This window comes from Crinia signifera, chromosome 4 (assembly GCF_055691185.1).
Source record: "Crinia signifera chromosome 4, ASM5569118v1, whole genome shotgun sequence".
NCBI lineage: Eukaryota > Metazoa > Chordata > Amphibia > Anura > Myobatrachidae > Crinia > Crinia signifera.
The window spans coordinates 81,988,765-82,011,051 of record NC_139220.1 but is presented as its reverse complement, the minus strand read 5'-3'; the positions used below and the strand labels follow the sequence as shown (position 1 = coordinate 82,011,051).

At 44.2% G+C, this 22,287-nt stretch overlaps 1 protein-coding gene across 1 annotated transcript in view; it reads right to left on the bottom strand.

The window, feature by feature from the left end:
* Nucleotides 1–747: 747 nt before the first annotated feature.
* The window catches only part of LARS1 (leucyl-tRNA synthetase 1), a 64,817-nt gene continuing 43,277 nt past the window's right edge, over nucleotides 748–22,287 (bottom strand). The window contains exons 26-32 of the mRNA XM_083181909.1: nucleotides 12,958–13,098; nucleotides 12,667–12,777; nucleotides 11,494–11,604; nucleotides 10,604–10,708; nucleotides 9,117–9,212; nucleotides 4,656–4,788; nucleotides 748–1,311 (exon numbers count right to left, since the gene is read on the bottom strand). Coding sequence (XP_083038035.1) covers nucleotides 1,106–1,311; nucleotides 4,656–4,788; nucleotides 9,117–9,212; nucleotides 10,604–10,708; nucleotides 11,494–11,604; nucleotides 12,667–12,777; nucleotides 12,958–13,098 — 903 coding nt within the window. The 3' untranslated portion in view covers nucleotides 748–1,105. The remainder of the gene's footprint in view (nucleotides 1,312–4,655; nucleotides 4,789–9,116; nucleotides 9,213–10,603; nucleotides 10,709–11,493; nucleotides 11,605–12,666; nucleotides 12,778–12,957; nucleotides 13,099–22,287) is intronic.

Here is a 22,287-nt window from a genome sequence, read left to right as displayed (position 1 = left end):
TGATGCGCACCCTTCCTCTAGAATACCGGTTGTTGGTGTAAAGCTAATACATGAAATACGATGGGTAACACAAAAAGGTGCTCAGATTATGTAATAAATATAAAAGGTTTGCCAAACATAAAAAGAGTAAATTACCATAGAGGACAAACATTCTATAATTAATGCAAACTACTCAGCCTACCATGAGTTTTCCTAGTTACATAAGAACTACTTTAAACTTTGCAACCCCGAGAAATAATTGTACTGCAGCAGTGTTTACCATAACATGGCTGCTAAGAGTAAGATAGATTCCTGAGAGTATTATGTACCCTGTGTCATACATTGTAACATGATGGGTTTGGCTACAGGAGGGAGGGTTAATCTTTGGGTGATTGAGTGTGGTGGTAAGGCACAAAGGGCACAAGTTAGGATGGGGGAGGGAGGGTTAAGCTGCGGGTGATGAGGCACTAAGGGGTGTACAGTTAGTACTCGGATGCAGTAAGTACAGTTATGTTTAGGCTGCAGTTAACGAGGGTTGGAATACTTACCTAGAAAGTGCTGGGTTTCTGCTGTCTGTCTCCTGACCACCGGCTTCCTAATACCAGGGAATCCATATCAAATCCGGTCTGATGGAGGTAAACCACACAATACTCCAAGAAGGCCGGTAAGTGCACTGGCTAAAATCAAACCTGGCGAGTAACTGGATGAATTATGCTGGTATGATGCATGTAACATGAAACCTATGATCTGAATAATGATAAAACAGACTAACTTACACAAGTTCTGGTTTTATTTTAAACAGGAAACTAGACAATAGAGCTTCAATTGTTAATAAACATTAAACGAAGATGATTTAAAATGTTTTGCAACCTCTGCATTGCCAGTGGAGCTGGTAACCAAAATCCTGTCCCATCTAGAAACAATAGATACCACTAACCGCAGTGGCTTCATTACTGCACAATAAACCAATGGTTTGGCAGGAAAATTCATAAAAATTCACGATTCCTATGAAGAGATGTCTGCATATTGTTGGCCATTACTGAATATTTCTGTCTTTATCAAAACCAGAATACTGTAATCTTCCACGTTAGGAAATGCTATGTTTAGTCATTCCATCTGCTTCCATTCAGTCCACCATATACACCAATGTGTCTCCAATGTCCGTCTTCAGGCCATTGTCTGCAATGTGCACTCTCTTCTCATTGAGGTCAATGTGGAAAGCAGCTTGCGGAGGTATCATGGTTTTACCACTTTCTTCTTTACCAAGAACCGGAACACGACGTGGCCCCAGCAGTGGGTCATCATAACGCATAAGCTTCACCTTTGTGACATCTATAATGAAATGAGTTATATCACGATCAAAATAAATTGAGTACACATAGTAAGGATTTACTGCTCAGCCAAACACAAACTGCTGGGTGCAATGGCTGAAGTGGGACTAGCTGGAAAGGCAGTTTCTTCATAAGAACATGATGCAGTAAGGCACATACAGTACGCTATAGATGCGCCTAGTAAGCAACAGACACTTACAAGTCTTCATTATTAAATGTCAAGGGCTGTCAGTCACAATGTAGACATGGTCATCATTTTTAAAGTGACCAGGATGAATTAGTTTGTTGACACAGATGTCATAGTTTCAATGTTATCATGTAGGTTGCCTTCTCTTTCTGTCTTTCACCTGACCTTAATGACAATCCTAACCATTTATCTTTGAAATGCTGACATTATGGGGCAACTAAAATGGTGCATGGCCTACATCACAAAACGTACCAGGAAAGACTTAAAGATCTTAATATGTATACTTTACAGCAGAGAAGGGAAAGGGGGGACATGATAGAAACTGTCAAATATATCAAGGGTTTTAACAAGGTACAGGTGGGAGACATTCTTCACAGGAAGAGGAGCAACAGAACACGAGAACATGCACTGAAACTAGAGGGAGGAAGATTCAGGGGAAATGTGAGGAAGAAGTACTTCACAGAAAGAGTAGTAGATAAGTGGAATAGCCTACCATCAGAGGCGGTAGACGCAAATACAGTAGTACAATTTAAACATGCTTGGGATAAGCATATTGATATCCTTACAAAAAAATAAGGATCAAATATGGTTTCAGGTAACAGGTTTAAAAAAGGGGCAGACTAGATGGGCCAAGTGGTTCTTATCTGCCGTCAAATTCTATGTTTCTATGTTTTATGCTAGTGATCACATATTACAGGTGTCAACATCATCAATGACAACCTTCCGCTGCTGACATGGTGACTGCATATTTACAGTTAAATGGAGAGTTTCACAAACTATGTTAAACTTTGAGGATGGAGGTGCAATACAGTCAGAGTTCACCAGAACCATGCCTTAGATGGTCTTTTAAAGGAGTAATCATTTACAAGCATGGTTGGCATCCCGGACCTTTTGGCAATCTCCAACTGCATCACATCCCGCAGCATGTGTTTGATAGACAGGGCAGGTCGAGTATGCGATAGTAGCGCAAAGGACTGCAGTCTGTATTGCACATGTGCAGTATTAGATTACATAAAGAAATCATCCTTAAAAATGTCAGTATTATGTGGGGGCTTCTGCCATCCGCTGTGGATTGGGAAGGTATTAATTCATCTTGCAACAGCGCTACAATAGAAAAAATATTTCCAATCCCTGCGTTGTCCAAATATGCGGGCATAGAGGATAGAATACGGTTTCACAAACTAGGTGGTTTTATCCTAAAATAGGATTGTGCTTTCTAGCGGACTACACACTGAATAAACTACTTGGACCCTATGCCATTATGTCAAAATTACTGTAGAAATGTACTGAAACAAAAAAGGATATTTATAGGTTATGTTATAGAGATGCAACTTTCTCCTTACTGGTATCTTACATTGCCTGGTTAATACACACGACACTGTATGTGGACCCTTTACATTGGAGCACATTTCTAGAACACACTACAAAATTTTCAGGTGAGCACAATTTGATTTCTAGGTAACACAAAGTTTATTTAAATTAGATTTCACTACTTTTTTTTTGCCTCCTCCATGCTTTGTAACTTTGTAATATTGGAATATACATTGAGGTAAAAGCACTGGAATTGTGTTTGAGGGCATGTATATTTTTTCTAGGTCTCTGTGCTACTGTACGTGTTTAAAAGCCCAGGAAACATAGATAGAACAGCTTACCAACTAGTTTCTAGAATTTAGAAAAATCTGGATAAGGGTTCCTGGGGATATAGATGGAGAGTGAGGGTGTGCTCCATCCACTAGGGCCAGTATGGGTCTTTAGGGCATAAGGAGGAAATGCATTTCATATGAGGGGTGTAATCTGGCTGCGGCACAGCATTCAAAGCCACATAAGTGGAGCGGCAAACACTTATGTGTTCGAGATCACAACATGGCTATTGCAGACCAGATGCTCTCAAAGAGCCTATAAATCATTCTACAATAGCATAGAATGGACCAAAAGTGTCGTTGACTTACTGTACACTAAGGAGGTTATTCTAGTTGATTCATAAGGCTGCAAATTCGCAACCTTGCGAGTCCACCAAACCCCGCCTAGCGAATGGTTGCCTGGCCGCCCAATATTCACAAGGGCGATTCGTTTGCAGGGCCTGCGAATGGATGTTACATAGTTACATCCATTCGCAGCCTAGTGGGATCCACCCACATCATTCGATGGTCGGCGACCATCGAAAGATGGTGAAGGTGCACGCATATAAAAAGTCCCTTACATATACGTGGACGCTCTGGAGGAAGTGTGCGGGTAGCTGACATCAGGTGATGTCAGCTGGCCACCCCCCCGCACCATCTGGGCATTTGCTTGAGAACGCCCATGAAACGCTAGGCGTTCGCATATGCAAATGGCCCAGCCTGCCAAACACGCCCGCACACTTGGGCGTGTGCGCCCGGCGAACACCCTGTTCGCCGTGGCCGTACGCACCTGGTGTATGCACATTCGCAGGAATGAGCCCCTGCAAGCATGCACCTGGCGTATGCGCCCACCATCGGAGCCCCTGCGAATATTCTGGGTTGTTCGAACAGACCAGAATAAGGCCCTAAATTCCTTTATTATTACTCTCCTTTATTGAGAGTAAAGTACAGGGTCCAATTTTCCACTGCAATATTATCAAATATTTTTCTACAGTACTGAACTTCCAATTTAAGCAATTTTCAATACTGAAACAGAGGCCCTGGTCTCTTTTGTAACGTAACATACCATAAACTGTACTCATTCACCATTTTGGCACTCCAAGTCCAAGGAAGAATGGATGCGGAGATAAAGCTTTTTTTTTGCATATCACTACTGCTCATTATTTTATATTATCAAAAGCATTCAATGCTGAATGAGAGTTACACAGTAATTGAGAGGCAGGCTTTATTCAAACGGAATTATACTCTTCTGCAGAAAATGAAACCTATTCTGTATGATCTAAGCAAATGACAAGGCCTCCCATTATCCACTACAGAGAGCCCTGCAGAGCTCTCTAGGGAATCTGGTCATCATGCAAGATGGTTACTGATAGAATATGTCTTCTGTCTTTACCATACTAATCAGAGACGGTAGTCCTCTCAATAATTGCTCATTAAACCCATCCTTACTGCCAATCATTTGTTAAGATCCTCAGAGACTCATAAAGAGCATCCTTCCCATCTCATCACTACATTGCCCCGTTCCTGTCTGCAAGTTACCTTTGATCCCACGATCCAACTTCATTAGGCGTCTGATTACAGAATCTCTGCTGTCTCCCTGCCGGATCTCTATCTTCGTGGAGAAGTGTCCGTTAGCTGGCTGTGGGTTCACTAGGAGCACAGGCACTCCAGGCTACACAGAAAAAAATACAATAGATCACTGGATAGTTTTGCTTATGTGCAGTTAGGAAAGCAGAAAAAAGAGGATCATGAAATTAAAACAAATACTTTTGCTTCTGTCAAAACACAATTATAAATAAGCACAACACTATTAATGCTGGGGCCAAGGTGGGCAGAGTTGTATAAGAAGCTCTTCTTGTTTCTGTAGCAGTGACTGTAGGATACTGTATGTGCACTGTAACTAGCAGTGTCCTGTGTATACTCACACAGAAGACTGAGGGAATCGTTATTGACCCACAGGAGTGCCCAACAGCTATTGGGACGAGTACACACACTGGGCGATGTAAGTGCCAAAATGATTGATATCGCTCATTATATAGCCTATTGTGCATGGGGCTTTACAGATCTGTAGCCAGAAAGAACAGGTGCTCATCAAATAGCCTGTCCACCCGCTGTATGCATAAATACAGAGATCAATGATGCTTTATCCCTTATAATGGCCAAAGAGAGTCTATGAAATGTATACAGTATGTGTCCTGGATGAGTACATTTGTAGATGGCACCATGTCTAGGGGGATGAGTAACTTAACTGCACGCTAACACTAAGTATAGATAAGTACATTTTGTTTATTTTTATGGCACCTTAAAGGTTAGCAAACAAAACAACAAAAACAATGTTTTCCTCCAACCTAATGCAGTCTTGTCATGTAAGGATCACACACCAAACTGAATAGCACCCATACAGTGACGAGTCACCTCCTTAAAATCTGAAGGCATCCAGACTTTTGGTTGACAGCAATAAGGTCAATAGGTTGACATATTTTAGGTTGGACATGAGTTTTTCACATTTTTTTTCTTCAATCTTTGAACTTTTTTCATACTTTACCATCCACACGGACTAGGAATGGTCCCGAAGCATGGCAAACAAAACAAGCCATCTGAGGCTTTCCTTTATGAATGCACAGCCCATTCCTTGTATGTATATATAGGGGCTTGACACCCCCTTTACTTAGTGCTGCAGCTGGTTAAAGCATCTCATTCTATAGGCACCTTATATGATAACTTGTTATCTACAATTCTAGCCACCATAGTAGGGTTGATAGCCAGTAAAAAAAAAGCAAACGAGAAAGCATAAGAAAACCAAAATAAGGGTCTCTACAGGACGAAGTTCTCAAGTAATACTAGAGAACGAAAGGCTGCCTGATCATTTTTAGATCTTTTCTGCTTTATGAAGATTCTCTACCCCAGGTATCTGGCTATAATAATTTGTTTCTTCTGACAGCCACTTCGGTCTTTACATCTGCCCACATTTTCTGCATCCAACACGTATATTAGGAGTACCTAAAGCCAACTTAGTGTTTAATATATCCCTTCCAGTCACGCTTGTCATTGTTAAGAAATATTATAGGAATAGTCACATTCTTACGGGTGTGTAATTTAGACATCAGTAACTTGGAGAGCAGTAGCTGGCTTGATTATGGAAAAAAAAAAGAAACATAACTTTGCCAAAATGTATAGGTTTGTAGTGCGGCAATTCTTCAAACTTTGAAGGCAAGGAGAAAATCTTGTTAAGGGTGTATTCTAGTGTGAATGTAGCTGACTAAAAAGTCTTTATAGCAGGAAGTACAGTTTGACTAGTGGTCCAATGATGTTGACCAATTAAGCGGACCCTAGCAGAGACCCCATGATGGTGAAGATCAATCACACTCAAAGACTTCATGGTAACATTTGTTTAGAAAGAACTAAGAAAAGCAACTCTATCACAAGGTGGCAAAAGCCCTTGCAAAGATGTCCAAAAAATGGGTATTCTAAGTGCAAGAATGTGATATGCAGTAGACCCAGGAACCAAAACCAAAGACCAGGTGGCAGGACAACAGAGCAGAATCATCTAAGCCCAAAGATGCACAGCCCATGAGTTTGCCAAAATAGACCCAGACGAAAAGCAGCCATTGGTTACATTGGCTTGACGAATAATCATGCAGATACAACTGGAAATGTTTGGCTTGGAAGCAGGCCAGCCCCACTTATGGGCATCATACAGTAAATAGTAAAAGGAGATTGTCCCTCTTATGTAGCACAGCAGTGAAATGAATATACACCTGCAGGGCCTGGACCACATCTAAAAACCAGTAATGAACCAGAACCACAGTAGGATGATTGATGTGGAAGGGGCTCAAACATATCTGACTACAGAAATTGCAAAACTATGTCCCATGGTTGCACAAATGTCAGCTAAAGCTATGATGAACTTCTGGTGTTTAAAGCACCATAATGAAGGTCAACCAATGCCGAAATACAACGGGATAGTTTAGAATCAAGTGTGTGCGGATTTGTGTTAAAAATTAAGAAAACAGCGTGGGGTCCTCCCGAGAATAACCAGTCCCAGGCTCAGTGAGCCGGTCCTGGTTCCCCAAATCTGGGTGGTGGGGGAGGGGGGGGGGTAATAAATATGGGGGATTACCTCTAAGATGACACCGGGATCTTGGAACAGTCCAAAAATACAGGGGAAAAAAGACTGGGGGTCCTCCATATTTTGTAACCAGCACAGGGCCCCGACAGCCAGAGGTGTTATGCCACCGCCGGGGAGACTTTTTATGTAATGTCCCCTGGCTGAACCATGACTACCATGGCAGGGACTCCATATGGGAGTAGTGGCCCCGGTCAAAGTAACGTGGATAGGATGAGTACAGTATGTGTTACAGTAGTGTGTGCATTAAAGTAATACTTTTTGTGTGTGTCTTTTTTTTTTACATTGTTTTCACAGTACAAGTATAGGTCTAAGCTGGCTAATTATGCCCCGCATGATGGAGAGGCCTTCTGGGACTTGTAGTTCTACTGTGAAAACCAATTTATTTTTTTATACTACAAAAATCAATACATGTTTTACATTTTCACCGTTTTAAAAAGAAAACTATGCACATTTCTCACTGATCTGTGCATGGTTCTCTCAAACTTGCCAGCCCGGACCTGGTCTATTTGTTTTGCAAACCATACGTAAGGTGCGAAGAGAGAATTCACTCACTATAGGTTGAGTATCCCGTATCCGAAATGCTCTGGACTACGAACATTTTGGATAAGGGATTATTCCGGAATATATTTATTTTACATACTTACCTGGTCCCCTGGCGTCCATCAGATCAGTCCTCTACGGCATCCCCGGTCCCAAAGATGCATTGCACGGGTGCGGTGGTTATGCCTTGATGTTACCGGCGCACTTGCGGAATGCAGTCATGGGATCGGGGAGGCAGCTGAAGATTTGGATGGGACGAGGGGAGCATTAAAAAAAGGTGGAGGTAAAACCAAAAAATAAAAAAAATAAAAAGACAAAAAATATCCCCAAATATTCGGAAAACCTAAGATTTTCGGAATATTTCGGATAAGGGATATACGGATAAGGGATACTCTACCTGTATTACATTTGCGATTTCGACGTTTTCTATGAGAAAACATCTGGATGCAATTTTTTCGACAGATCAAAATTGTGAATTTTACGACAATATGCATGGTATTACACGTGCGATTTTTGGAAAACATGCGATTTCTGATGTTTTTGTTGCTTTAGAAAAATAAATATATCGCACAAGACCAAAGATACTGCTACATTTCACTTCAAGTGTCTCAGCCAGTTCGGCAGCCACTAATTTAGTATAATGTATATTTCAGCCAGTCCATCAGTCACCGGTTCAGTATCCAGTGCCCCAGCCAGTCAAGCAGTCGTTGGGTTCAGTATCCAGTGTCGCAGCCAGTCCAGCAGTCGCCGGTTCAGCATCCAGTGTTGCAGCCAGTCCAGCAGTCGCCGGTTCAGCATCCAGTGTCCCAGCCAGTCCAGCAGTCGCCGGTTCAGCATCCAGTGTCCCAGCCAGTCCAGCAGTCGGCGGTTCAGCATCCAGTGTCCCAGCCAGTCCAGCATCCAAAGTCCCAGCCAGTCCAGCAGTCTTATCCGATTTAGTATCTAGGCCAAGTCATGCAGCATCTATCTGATCAGTGATTACCAATTCCTCCACACACTTTGTTAAATCAAAAAGTATTTATGGCAACTATAACAGCTATGCACGCCTTTCACAACAAAAACACTGGGCAACAATGATTTATTTTATTGAAGTCGTTTTATTACGGCCTTGTTTACTGCGCAAAACAAAATACTCAAATACTTTATGTGCTGCATAAATTACATGTAATTGTATGATGTAAAATGCCATACTCCCAGATGAAGACCTGGAAATACATGTTAATAAAATGATAGGAGAATTGGAGACCATAAAATTAACAAAAGGAAAGGCAAAAGGAAAGGCTTTTAGTACATAGTAAGAGTTATTTTACTAGAAGCCTCCTCACACATACCTCTGTTCTAAAGACAGAAAATGGTTTCCCTGGGCAACAGTCTTCCTTAATTTTTTCATCTGCATCTGAAGCAAATTTCACTTCAATCAGATCCAACTGGGGGAATAAAAGACAAAATATTAAGCTATAAGTCTTTCCAAATAACTAATAATTTTAAGAGGATGATTTTATTTATAAAAACAGAAAAGTAGAAAAAGTAGAAAAAATAAAACAACAGGGCTTTAAAGAGTCTGGAAAAGCTATTTTCTTTGCTGTAATAAAGGATTGCACTAGTCTTTCTGCACTTTAACTCTATGCAGTAGCTCCGACATCAGCTCTGACAACCTGCAAACTTGTCCCTTAGATTAGTCAATATTTCTTCTATTAATTTTGTGCTTGGCCTTTAATCTACTAAATTGACAAAGGACGCAGCTACAGGATCATTGGTAGCTAAATAACTGAAACTTTTATTGATTCATTAAATAGTATACAGAAGTGACTGACCAGGGATAGACAGGGATAGGGAACCTTTGGCCCTCCAGGTGCTGTTAAACTACACATCCCAGCACGTCCTGCAACATTTTTACCATTGTCAAACAGAAAAACTGTAGCCAGGCAAGCTGGGATGTGTAGTTTAAAGACTCCCCGTCTCTGAGCCAAAATGTGGCTGAATTGCAAAGAGGCAAGTCAGCCATCTACAGAGAGGGATAAAGAGGATTGTAAACATTGACCTTTTGAAATTTAATAGAAAGTAATGCGGTGAACAAGTAGGCAAAATACACTCATGCCAGCCACAATGCGCACTGTGCGTTTTGAATTAGATTGCAACGTATCTAGTTCAAAACGCATCTGACGTGCTAAAGCAGCGTGCTTTTTGAACTAGATATGATGCCATCTAGATCAAAAATACCTGCAGCGCATACTTATGGACTGTGTGATGTGCGTGGGAGGGCGCATCGCATCGACAGCACAAAATGCACCTTGTATGGGAACCTTCAGAACAAGTTACTGGGGACTCTTACAAGCAGGAAAACTATTAACCTCTAATTTAGTAAAACTATTAACAAACCACATGCTGTGCTGCTGTAAAAACCTAGATGATGGTTTTATGCAGATTGCAATGACCAATTCTGTGATTGGGATCAGTGGGATCCTGGACCAAAAATGTTTGGTTAGGAGTCCTTGGATGTTTACATCCGGGCAGGGCTCACTGCTCTGCCAAAAAGTGCAGATTTGACTGTCAGATTGCTGAAATGAGGCTGTGTGGGACTAGAATGGATGGGGGGCTCCATGAAAGCTATATTATTCCTATGGAGGGGGGGGGGTAAAGTGAATTTAAAAATTGTATATTTTTCTTGTGGGGCTGAGCCATGATCATCTCAATCCCGGAATTGAAGAAAAAAAAAGGTTGGGAATTGCTTCCCTATTTAAGATACTGTAAATATGAAGGAATAGTGAGAAACGGAATTGATTAAGTTCCAGAAGAACATGGTGATGGAAGTACTAACATCCAGAGAGTTGGTCAGATAGACAATGTTTTCTAGAAGAACCGTTTGCTCATCGAATTCCAGCTGTAGATCCAGAATACGGGGTCCTTTCTTTTCTAGATTTTCCTGCAAGATTGATGAGAGTAAAGTTAATGTATAACTATTACTGTACATACATACATACCTCTATTCCTTCTGCAGTCCATTATAAGTATGAAAAAGAATGGGAAGTTTAGCATTATGTGTCCTTAAAGTCCATACACACTGGGCAATATTGCACAGCGTGTATGGACAATGATGATGGGGAAAATCGGTGGGCTGAAAATTGCTCGGTGCATACACTTCTGAACGATTTTCCTAGGTGTGGATGACTTCCCATAGCAGGAAGCTATGGAAAGCCATCCACCCAGTCGCTCATCTGCTGGTAATACCAGCAGATGAACTGTGGTCACCGGCAATGATGCGGCAGCATGCATCAGCGCTCACTGCTGCTCCATACACACTGGGCTTCTCTAAAACTGGAAGCAGCTCAAAATGAGAAACTGAGTTGCATTCAGTTGGAAATCGCCCAGTGTGTATGGGCCTTTATAGGAACCATATGGCGCTTACATGAAAAAAACTGCCGTTAAAAATAAAAATGAATGGTCATATCGCAATACAGCAAATATTTATATGCCCTTCTCAAAATGGCTGTTGAATCCTATAGCAATCACAATAATGGTCTTCATGAGGCAGCGGACATTTTGGGAGGGACATTTTCATTGCTGGTAGGTGGAGGGGGAAATTCCCTTACCACGAGCTGACATATGTGAGGGAATATATTAAGGAGAGGGAAATTGGTTAAGATTCTACATCACCGTCATAATTAGGAGGCCGCCCTTGTATACAACTACATAAATGTACAAGCTCACCTTCATCATAGCAACAAAGGGCATCACTCGTTTCATGTACTTCTTCAGTTCTGGCAAGCCATTTAGCTCAGTGGCTATTACTTTGTTATCTGGGAGTTGGCCAGCATTAGCCTGATAAAATACACACACACAGAAACAGTTTACGCGCAAATAGAAATACAGCTATTTGGCATCACATTAATTACACTGGCCTTACCCGATACTTCTCTGAAACTCTAGCGTTGTCACATTGCCACTGAGCACAATGCCGGCATGTTCCATTTATGGACATCTTACCAATGCAATGGCCTGGGCTCAGCTGACCCCATCATACTACACCTTACACCCAAATGTTCTCCCTTGTAACAAACATATATACATACATACATACATACATACTAGTAAGCCTGCTCGAAGCAAAAGCTTCGAAAGCTAGTCTGCTACGTCTGTGTCTCTGCATGTGTGAGAAAGATGCAGTTTCACTCTCTGTCAGCAGATGGCAGTGTTTCGGAGACTCAGGGAAACTAGACATATATACACACACACACATACACACACACACACGGGCGGATTTAGGGAGGAGGGCGCCCCTAGGCACAACAATAGTGTTTACTAAGTAGGACAGTTTATAGGGGCAGTATCTGCATGTCCTATCCTTTTACACTCTATTTAAGATGGAATATAGTACAGTACAGTGCATATTTTGCATTTATTGGTACATTTTGGGCTGACAGTACTATCACAGGCATCCAAGTGCCGCCCCCAAACATGTGCCGCCCATAGGCTGGTGCCTCACGTGCCTAATGGGAAATTCGGCTCTGCACACACACATATATATATATATATATATATATATATATATATATATATATATATATATATATATATATATATATATATATATATATATATATATATATATATATATATATATATATATATATATATATATATATATATATATATATATATACACATAATCCCCCACTGTGCTCTTCATTTGCTAAAAGCCTTAACTATAATAAATGGGTACATTTTTTTTTTTTTTTATCTCTATTACAGACACGGTCACTAAAACACAAAAGGGAAATAAAAACATGTAATAACCCATTTCTCATTACGCCCCCTCCTGCTGCAAAGAGTACAGTAAATGTATAAATACAGATCATTTCCATAAGGCGGCAGACAATGTACCTCGTAATGCCTGCGGAGTGTGGATAGAGTAATGTGCTGCCAGGGAGGATAGGTCTTGGCCACATAGATGGTGCAATGAGATGGCTTCTGAGGTGGAAGTTTGTCCCCTTTCTAAAAGAAAAAAATGTTTGAGAAATGACTAATTATTATAACGGAGACTTGTTGTGTTTGTCCTGCACAAGCGCACACTTATTCTACACTTGATGGCACCAGACAGAGCTCCATTTGGGCACACACAAATACACACCCCAACGTACAGAACAAAGAAATAACAATCACACAGCGTCCTACCTTCCCCTTCGCTGGAGCCATGTAATTTTTAAGACGTAGTCGTAGATCGTGAGCAGTTTCAGTCAGGTATTGTGAGGAGCGGATCAGCACCTCATCCACAGGTCCCGCAGCAGGCCAAGAGGCGCTCATTAGTGAATCAGGCTGCAGTAGGAAGATAAAGATATTATTCTATATATAGAGACAAATCAAAAGGTTTTAATCAGAAATCTTAATATTCATTATCCTTATCTTTTAAGACGTTCACCCTCATAATTATTAATGCTTCGCTATGGAAGCACACACACACACACACACACACAAGCAAAATCTCCCCACCGTAGGGCTGTGCTGGGATTCAAACCCATGAACTTGCTGTGAGGCGGTCATGCATTACACCATCTGTACACATGGGGGCCAATTCTAGTTCGCTCAGAGTGAACCCGAATTCAGCCCCTGCCCCGATGGTCGCGGTTTTGCAGATACAAACCCCAACTGCAAACTGCCTTGGCAATTTACAATTGTGCAGGGCCAATTGCAGCTGGGATGGGGACTCAGGGCGGGCTCTCTGGGACTCCATAAGCTGTGATCTTTGATACCAATAGGGCAGATGTACCTGGCTAAAACACTGCATGACGGTAGGCTTAATTCTTAGCAAAATTCATATTTCCCCTTCAGCTTGTCTTTATGAGCAATACATGTGATGCTCAGGAAATCTCAGTTTTATGCACATAAAACCTAATTAGGTGTTCATTTTGAACACTGTATGACAATCAAGGAAGGTTTAGGCATAAAAGATGTGGTTCAGTGACTACAGTATATTGAATATTGCTTCTGTAAATGTTGGATTTGAAGTTTACAAGTACAAGTTGAGTTTGCCTTCTCAAAAATGGTCAGGACCAGAAGAATTTTGGATAATGGATTGTTCTGTATTTCATAATATTTTTATATTTGAATGAGGTATCTTGCATTATGTAATACAAACACATGAAATACACAAATATATTTTATTTGTGCATGAAACAAGGTTTAAAAAAAATAAAAAAAAAATGAAACAAAAGTGTGTGTACTATCTCAGGTACTGACCTTGTATGTCAAGCAATCATATTCTTGCACATATGCCAGTTACATATAATGTCCTAATTAATGCCAGCTACATATAAAGTCCCCAGTAGTGCCAGTTACATATATTGTCCCCAGTAGTGCTACTTAAGGAGCCCACACACGCACCGATGCCGGCGGTGCGATGCTGTACGATGGGGTGCGCGCTCCCGCGGCACCTCATCGCACAGTACAAAAAGTATGTGCTGCACATACTTTTTGTACTAGCTTTTTCTAGCATAGCATCGCATGCACATCGCATGCACAAGGCATACGATGCGATGCTATGTGTGCTAGTTAAGCCCACAACGCACGCCGGGATCGATGCGTGTGTGGGCTCCTTTACATATATTGTCCCCAGCAGTACCAGTTACATATCGTGTCCCCAGTAGGTTTTTAGCAACACAAAACAAATTTTGGAGACTATGCTTTTTCTGAATAATTTGGATAATGCATATTTGGAAAAGGGATACTCAACATGCATTGCATTAGTAATAAACTTGTGAAAAGTTCTGTGATCAGGTAATAGTGTGGCTTGTCCCACTGCAAGAGGAGTTTGGGAAAACCCTTGAATTAAACTGAATGCTTTCTAATGTTAAGGATATCTTCCCTAGAACCTTCACAGAGAACAGAGTAAACACTTTTACCAGTCTGTGCAACAGGTCTTTCAAGCAAAAACACCTTCAAGAGTCAACAGAAGTCTCAGCAAGACCCAACCATAGGTAGAAACCAGAATAGATTTGAAATGGCTAATAATCCTACAGCAGAGCGCCACGGTCTGTGTTGTTTATCTGTAGTCTGCCTGAAGACTGGGATTCTGCATTGACCAACAAATTCTCAAGCTAAAGGATATTCTGAAGAACAGACTCTCACCACTGCAATCCATTTTGAATGCTGCTGTTAGGCTGATCTTCCCAGCAAGATGTTAATCGTCTGCTGATCCACTCTGCCAGTCCCTCCTCTGGTTGCCTGTATTTTACCGTATTTAAATATACAATACTTCTACTCGCATATAAAGCTATTAACCAGCATAAAAGGGGATTTTGGTCCTACCTGTAAAATCCTTTTTTCTGAATCCATGGTGGACACTGGGACAGTGGGGTGTGGGTGGAGCTTCAGCTACAGGCACCAAGAAGATTGACAATGTTTTTGTGCAGCCCAGGCTCCTCCTCCTCCACGCCCCCTACAGGCTTCAGTTTGTTCAACAGCTTATCCGCAAGGAACAGGAAGAGGAAGAGAAAGAAAAAAGGAAACCTAGCTAAGTGTAAGGTTCCAGAGAGTGACGTATATACCCACTCATTGCAGATTAGTGCGTTAGGGTGGGCGCCCAGTGTCCACCATGGATTCAGAAAAAAGGATTTTACAGGTAGGACCAAAATCCCCTTTTTTCTATCATACCAATGGTGGTCACTGGGACAGTGGGACGTCCCAAAGCTGTCCCTTTACGGGAGGGGACGCACCTGAGCTGCACTGAGGACACGGCGTCCAAAAGCAGAGTCTGCTGAGGCGAACGTGTCGAATTGGTAAAATTTGATAAAAGTATGAGGTGAAGACCAAGTGGCTGCGCGACACAATTGTTCTGCAGAGGCTCCCTGGTGAGCCGTCCAACTGGCCCCGACCGAACGGGTGGAGTGGGCCCTGATGGAAGAAGGGACTGGCTGATTTGAGGATAAATAAGCCTGCTTAATTGTTAACCCCAGCGAGCCAACGTCTGCTTTGTTGCAGGCCAACCTCGCTTGTTAGCATCATATAAGACAAACAACGTCTCAGTCTTACGAATGCTTTGTGTTCTGGAAACATAAACTTTCAGAGATCTCACAACATCTAGAGAAATAAGTTCCAAAGAGTCTTCCAACGGGGAAAACGCAGGTACAACAATGTCCTGATTAATATGGAACTTGGACACAACTTTTGGTAGGAACTCCCTACGAGTTCGCAAAACTGCCCTGTCCGGATGGAACACTAAATAAGGAGAAGCATGTGACAGGGCTGATAGGTCTGAAACTCGCCTGGCCGAGGCTATTGCTAACAGAAAGACAACCTTCCATGTTAGCCATCTGAGATCTATCGACTCAAGCGGTTCAAACGAGGGATGATGTAGAGCCGATAAAACCACGGTTAGATCCCATGGTTGAATTGGGGGTGTAAAGGGGGGCTGAATGTGGAGGACCCCCTGTAGGAATGTACGGACTGCCATCAGTGTGGCCATTTTCCTTTGGAACAGTATTGAAAGGGCCGACACCTGAACCTTTAAAGAAGATAGCTTGAGGCCTAAATCGAGGCCTGTTTGCAAAAAGGCCAGGATTCTGGCTAAACTAAACTCCCGCGGGGGGAGGTTTCTTTCCGCGCACCAGCCGAAAAAAGCAGGAGGCTGGTTTTCTAGCCGCGATCATGGTCTTAATGACCGGTAAGGAGAACCCCTTTGCTCTTAGAACTTCCGTCTCAAGAGCCACGCCGTCAAGGAGAGGCTGTGCAGGTTGGGGTGAAGGCATGGTCCTTGTGACAGCAAGTCTGGACGTGCTGGTAGAATCCAAGGAGGTTGAATGGACATTTCCTGAAGGTCTGTGTACCAGGCCCTTTGAGGCCAATTGGGTGCCAGAAGAATTGCTGTGGCTTGCTCCTGCTTGAGGCGCCTGATGATTCTTGGAAGAAGGGCTACTGGAGGGAATATGTAAATCAGGGAGAATGGCCATGGGGCTGAGAGCGCGTCCACTAGGCAAGCTTGTGGATCTCTGGTGCGAGCCCCGTAACACTGGAGCTTTTTGTTTGATCTCGAGGCCATGAGATCTATTTGTGGGAGTCCCCACCTGGCCACCAGCTCCTGGAAGACTTCTTCGTGGAGAGCCCATTCTTCTGACTGGATGTCTTGCCGACTTAAAAAGTCGGCCTCCCAATTCTGGACCCCGGGAATGTGGACCGCTGATAAGGCCATCAGATGGCGTTCTGCCCAACTGAGGATCGAGGATACCTCCTTCATTGCCGCCGAACTCCTGGTCCCTCCCTGGTGGTTGACATATGCCACCGCTGTGGCATTGTCTGATTGAATCTTCACTGGTCTGGAGTGAACCAGTGGTCCTGCAGTCTGTAGAGCCCTGAGGATCGCCCTTAGTTCTAGTATGTTTATAGGTAGTTTTGCTTCTTTCCCTGACCACCGTCCTTGGAAGGAGTGTTCTGCCAGGACCGCCCCCCAACCTCTGAGGCTGGCGTCCGTTGTCAGGATCATCCATTGGGGGATGACGAACTGGCGCCCTTTTTGTAGGTTGTGTGGGATAATCCACCAATTTAGGGATAGGCGCGTCTGCCTGGATAGAACAAAGGTCTGTGCTTTCAGATTTGTTCTGGAGCGGTTCCAGTGGCCTAGCATCTCCCTCTGGAGCTGACAGGAGTGGAACTGGGCAAATTCTGCCATGTCGAAGCATGACACCAGCTTTCCTAGGACCTTCATGCATTGATGCACTGAGACCCTGCGCTGTTTCAGAAAGAGCAGTAGAAGATCTCTTAGAGCCACTCTTTTGTCCTCCGGAAGAAAGACCTTTTGGGCCCTGGTGTCTATCAAGGCTCCCAGGTGCACCATCCTTTGAGATGGTGTTGTGGTGGACTTCCTCCAGTTTATGAGCCACCCGTGCCTCTGAAGGAGGGACACTGTGAGCCTGAGATGCCTTTGGAGTGTCTCTTGGGACTGGGCTAAGATCAGGAGGTCGTCCAGGTATGGCAACAGACGTACCCCCTGGGTCCTGAGTGCTGCTGCCATTACAGCCATGATCTTTGTAAAGATCCTCGGGGCTGTTGATAATCCGAAAGGCAGTGCAACAAACTGGTAGTGGCAGTCCTTGATCGCGAACTGGAGGAAGCGCTGGCTGTCTGCCCTTATTGGCACATGCAGGTAAGCATCCTGGATGTCCAGGGATGCTAGGAAGTCCCCTGGCTCCAGGGCCTGAAGGATGGACCTGAGAGACTCCATCCTGAACCTGGGCACTTTGAGATACTCGTTTAGTCCCTTTAGATTGAGGATGGGTCTGTAAGATCCGTCCGGCTTCCCTACCAGGAACAGGCTTGAGTAGAAACCTGTCCCTCGCTGAGAAGGCGGGACCTGTATTATCACCCCTGCTGATAGCAGGGAGCTTACAGAGCCGGACAATGCCCTTGCTTTCTCCGGGTCTAAGGGGGTGCCTGTTGTGAAGAACCGAGCTGGAGGGCGACCCTGAAAGGAGATGGAGTATCCCTGAGCAATTATGGTGTTCACCCACCTGTCGGTGGATGTGGCTCGGCAAATGACAACAGGCGACCGCCCACCGGTAAGCCCTGGTGAGCCGCCTCCCCCTCATGCTGCGGGCTTGTCTGTCTGCTTAGGGGCCTGACGGCGTCCTGCCCAGGACTGCTTTGGCTTGGAGGCCGAAGAGCGCTTTGCAGATGGCTGAGCTCTCGAAGAGGGCTGACCCCTGGGCCTCCCCTGAGGTCGGAAGGACCGAAAGGACTGGGATCTTGGCTTTGTTGGTGCCGAGGGCAAAAAAGCCGTTTTGGACGTGGCTATTGTGGTTACAATCTTGTCCAACTCGGGACCAAAAAGGACCTCGCCTGTGAAAGGCAAAGCTTCTAGGGCCCTTTTTGACTCGGAATCAGCGTTCCATGTACGCAGCCAGAGAGCGTGCCGAGCTGCTACTGATGAGGCTGAAATTTTAGAAGACAACGCAGCTGCATCCACTGCAGCCTCCTCTAAATATGTGGCGCCTTCTCTGATTAGGTCTACTGTGGACAGCAATTCAGAGCGCCGGGTACCTGAGGTAATTTGATCCTGCAGGCTGTCTGCCCATGCGCCTATAGCCTTTGCAACCCATGCCGAGGCCATGGCCGGTCTGGCTGAGACTCCTGCATTGGTGAATACTGCCTTGAGGCAGTGTTCAATCTTCCTATCAGTGGGGTCGTTAAGAGAAGCCACTGTAGGTATGGGGAGAGTGGTTGCTTTTACCAGGTGAGCCACATGTGCATCTACCTGTGGAGGAGTCTCCCACTTCTGCCGGTCTGCCTGTGCAAACGGGAGGAAAGAAATGAGGCGCTTGGAAACCAGAAACTTTTTGTTCGGGTGTTGCCATGCTTCTGACAAAACTTCCTCTAAATCTGAATTTGAAGGGAAGATGGCTAATTCCTTCTTCTTCTTTTTGAAGTGAAGGGCGTCAGGCGCTGAGGCTTGTGAGTCCTCTATGTTAAGGGACATCCTAACCGCCTTAACTAAAGAATCCACCCTGGATTGGGTCATTCTTTCCTCCTTATCAGGTTCCTCTATGTCGACATCATCGTCTGTGTCGACCATGTCCTGGTCACCTATGTCATCACCAGAATCTGAGTTATGGGCTACCACTGGAGCCTGAGCTCTGCGCTTAGGTGGGGCCCTTAAACCTGACTGTAAGGATGCCGACACCTGAACTAAATCCTGAATGGTGGAGGAGAAACCCTGCACCCAGGCAGGTTCAGGCATCACAGCGGGTTGTGGGGGTTGAGCTGACTCCCTGGATGCAGCTAACTGTGAAGCTAACTCTTTCATAGCAGATGAAAGAGTTGAAGCCCAACTGGGCTCCACTGCCTGTGGGACTGAGGGGCCCCCAAGAGGGTCCTGTGCAGAGCAGCGCTCACACATACCAGCCTGGTCCTGCACAGAGGAATAATTTTCCTTACATTTTGTACATGTGTACGCATGCAGCTTAGGCGCTTCCCTGACAGGCTTAGCTTTGGAAGGTTTCTGTGACATACTCTCACAGAATCCTCAAACACACTAATGCAATGAAAAAACACAGTGTATACTATCACCCTCTGACACAGAAAAAGGTATTCAGATGGGGACAGAAGGCAAGACACGATACTCTCTGACCAGCGCTAATATAGTGTGGTACAGAGGACTGCTGAAAAACCTGGTCCTGTAGCGTGTAGAGGAGCAGGAAAACCTTGTGCGCTTCTCCCTCAGTGAAGTCCTGTAATGGCGCTTACTGTACGCTGCGAGGGCGTGGAGAAGCTGAGCTCAGGCGGGAAACAGTGACTGCGCCCGCTCTGAGAGTGGAGGCGGGGAGCTGTGGATCAGACCCGCCTCCCCTGGAACCAACAGTGCCCTGCGCCAAAATGGCGCTCCACAGCGCGGCATACTGGTGGTCTAGTGGCCGCGCAGAAACAACTGGGTGCCACTGCCAGGGTCACCGGGCTGCACCATGCCCTGGTGACATCGCTGCTAGCGGTGTGCGCCGCGAACGGCTGTCCCTCAGAGGGACCCGCTTACCTGTGGGTGGGCGCAGCTTCCTCCGTGTCGTGAGGAAAAAACGGCAGGTCTGGCTATGAAAGTCAGCGTGCCGTTTCCAGCCACAGGGGAGCAGCGCTGCTGACGCAAGCTGTCTCCCAATATTGTAGTAAAAATTAAGTTAAAAATGTAATGAAAAGTCTGACAGGGCACGGAGCCCTGTCCCTTGATACCTGTGCCTTGAGGCACCAAGAAAAAACTGAAGCCTGTAGGGGGCGTGGAGGAGGAGGAGCCTGGGCTGCACAAAAACATTGTCAATCTTCTTGGTGCCTGTAGCTGAAGCTCCACCCACACCCCACTGTCCCAGTGACCACCATTGGTATGATAGAAAAATCTCTTTACTAATCTCTAAAAATGTCCCAACTCAACCACTCAGCTCTACACAAGATCTCCGTCTCTCTTCTGCACGGATCGCCAGCTCCCATTCACTGTTACAGGACTATCATCAGGCTGCTTCCACCCTATGGAATGCCAGTCCACGCACAATACGACTCTCCACTAGCCTCCAAACTTTCCAGCATTCCCTGACAACTCACCTCTTCAGGCGAAACCATCATATTTAGGGACTTCACACATAACCCTCTGAGGCACTTATGTATCATATAGCTTTCTCTGGACTTGGAACTTGGTGGGACTGCTATGCTATTACTGGTGCCTGTCATTGTGATTCCCTCCTATGTCCCTCTATAGACTGTAAGCTTGCAGCAGGGCCCTCCTACCTCCATGTCGGTCTGTCTGTCTGGTACCCAGTTTGTTCTATCACGGTCTACAATTGTAAAGTACAACAGAATCTGCGCTATATAAGAAACTGTAAAGAAACTATATTCATACCCACCCCTCGATTTTAGGAGTGCAGCCATAACACCCGTATTCAAGACTTCCCTAGAAGCTTTGGTCTGTCACCAGCCAATAAGGCTAGGCTCTAAAACTGGAAATTATGGGAATATGAAAAGACATCTAAAATACCCAGATATTATGTGCAGCAAGTCAGGCTGCATACACAGGGAACGATTTGGCATACAATGTGGGCATTCCCAATTGATCGGAAAAACCAATCATTCGGTGTGTACGAACAATATTGATGCTGATGCGCGTACCCACTGCTCATTAAGAGGTCTATGATCTTTCACACAGGCAGTAGGATCATAGATCAATCCTTTGCAATGTGTTCAAATCGTTTCATGTGTATGCACGATAAACGATTTGGTAAAAGCTAATTGATTGGCTCCCACTCCCCTCCACCATCGATAAAGATTGATCGTTCATGCGTAATAGTTTGTGCAATCGTTCACTACCTAACAGCAAATCGTTCCTCCAGGATTTGAGGAAATTGTTAACAATATTGGATAGTTTTGCACATCGTTCCGTGTGTAAGCACCTTCAGAACTGAAGATGCTGCCAACGACCAGTATGCTGGGAGTTGCAGATCTTATGTGAAATTACACACGAGATCTAGTGTGTGCCCAGGAAGCTACCGGGGAAATTGGGAGATGACACGGATCAGATGCTGGTCATCCTGAGGTATGGCCGGCTTTACAGAAGCTGCCATTTCATAAATAACACTAAAACGGTCTCCATTGCTCCTATGACACAAATGTTACAATTTATAGAATTAAAACATGTAACTGAAGATCTTAGATTTACGGATGATATTGGTTAGTATCTTGCAGTTCAATATACTACATTAATTGCCAAAACCATGATCCAAATAATTGACATAGTTTCTGTAAAATGGTAAAAACAGCAAATAATCTGACGTACAGCCGAGCGCTTTAGCTCCAACAGATGTTTGCAACAAAAGCCAGAACTTTCCCCAATTGAAACTGAAATGAGAGACATCTGCAGCAATTTAAAGCACAGCACCTTAAAATACTGGTACGCGCAGGATTTCTATTGAACCTTATCTACATTTCCAATGAGCCAAGCATAAAGTGCTCTTATCTTGTACAGCTGAAGCGAGAAAAACACTTTTC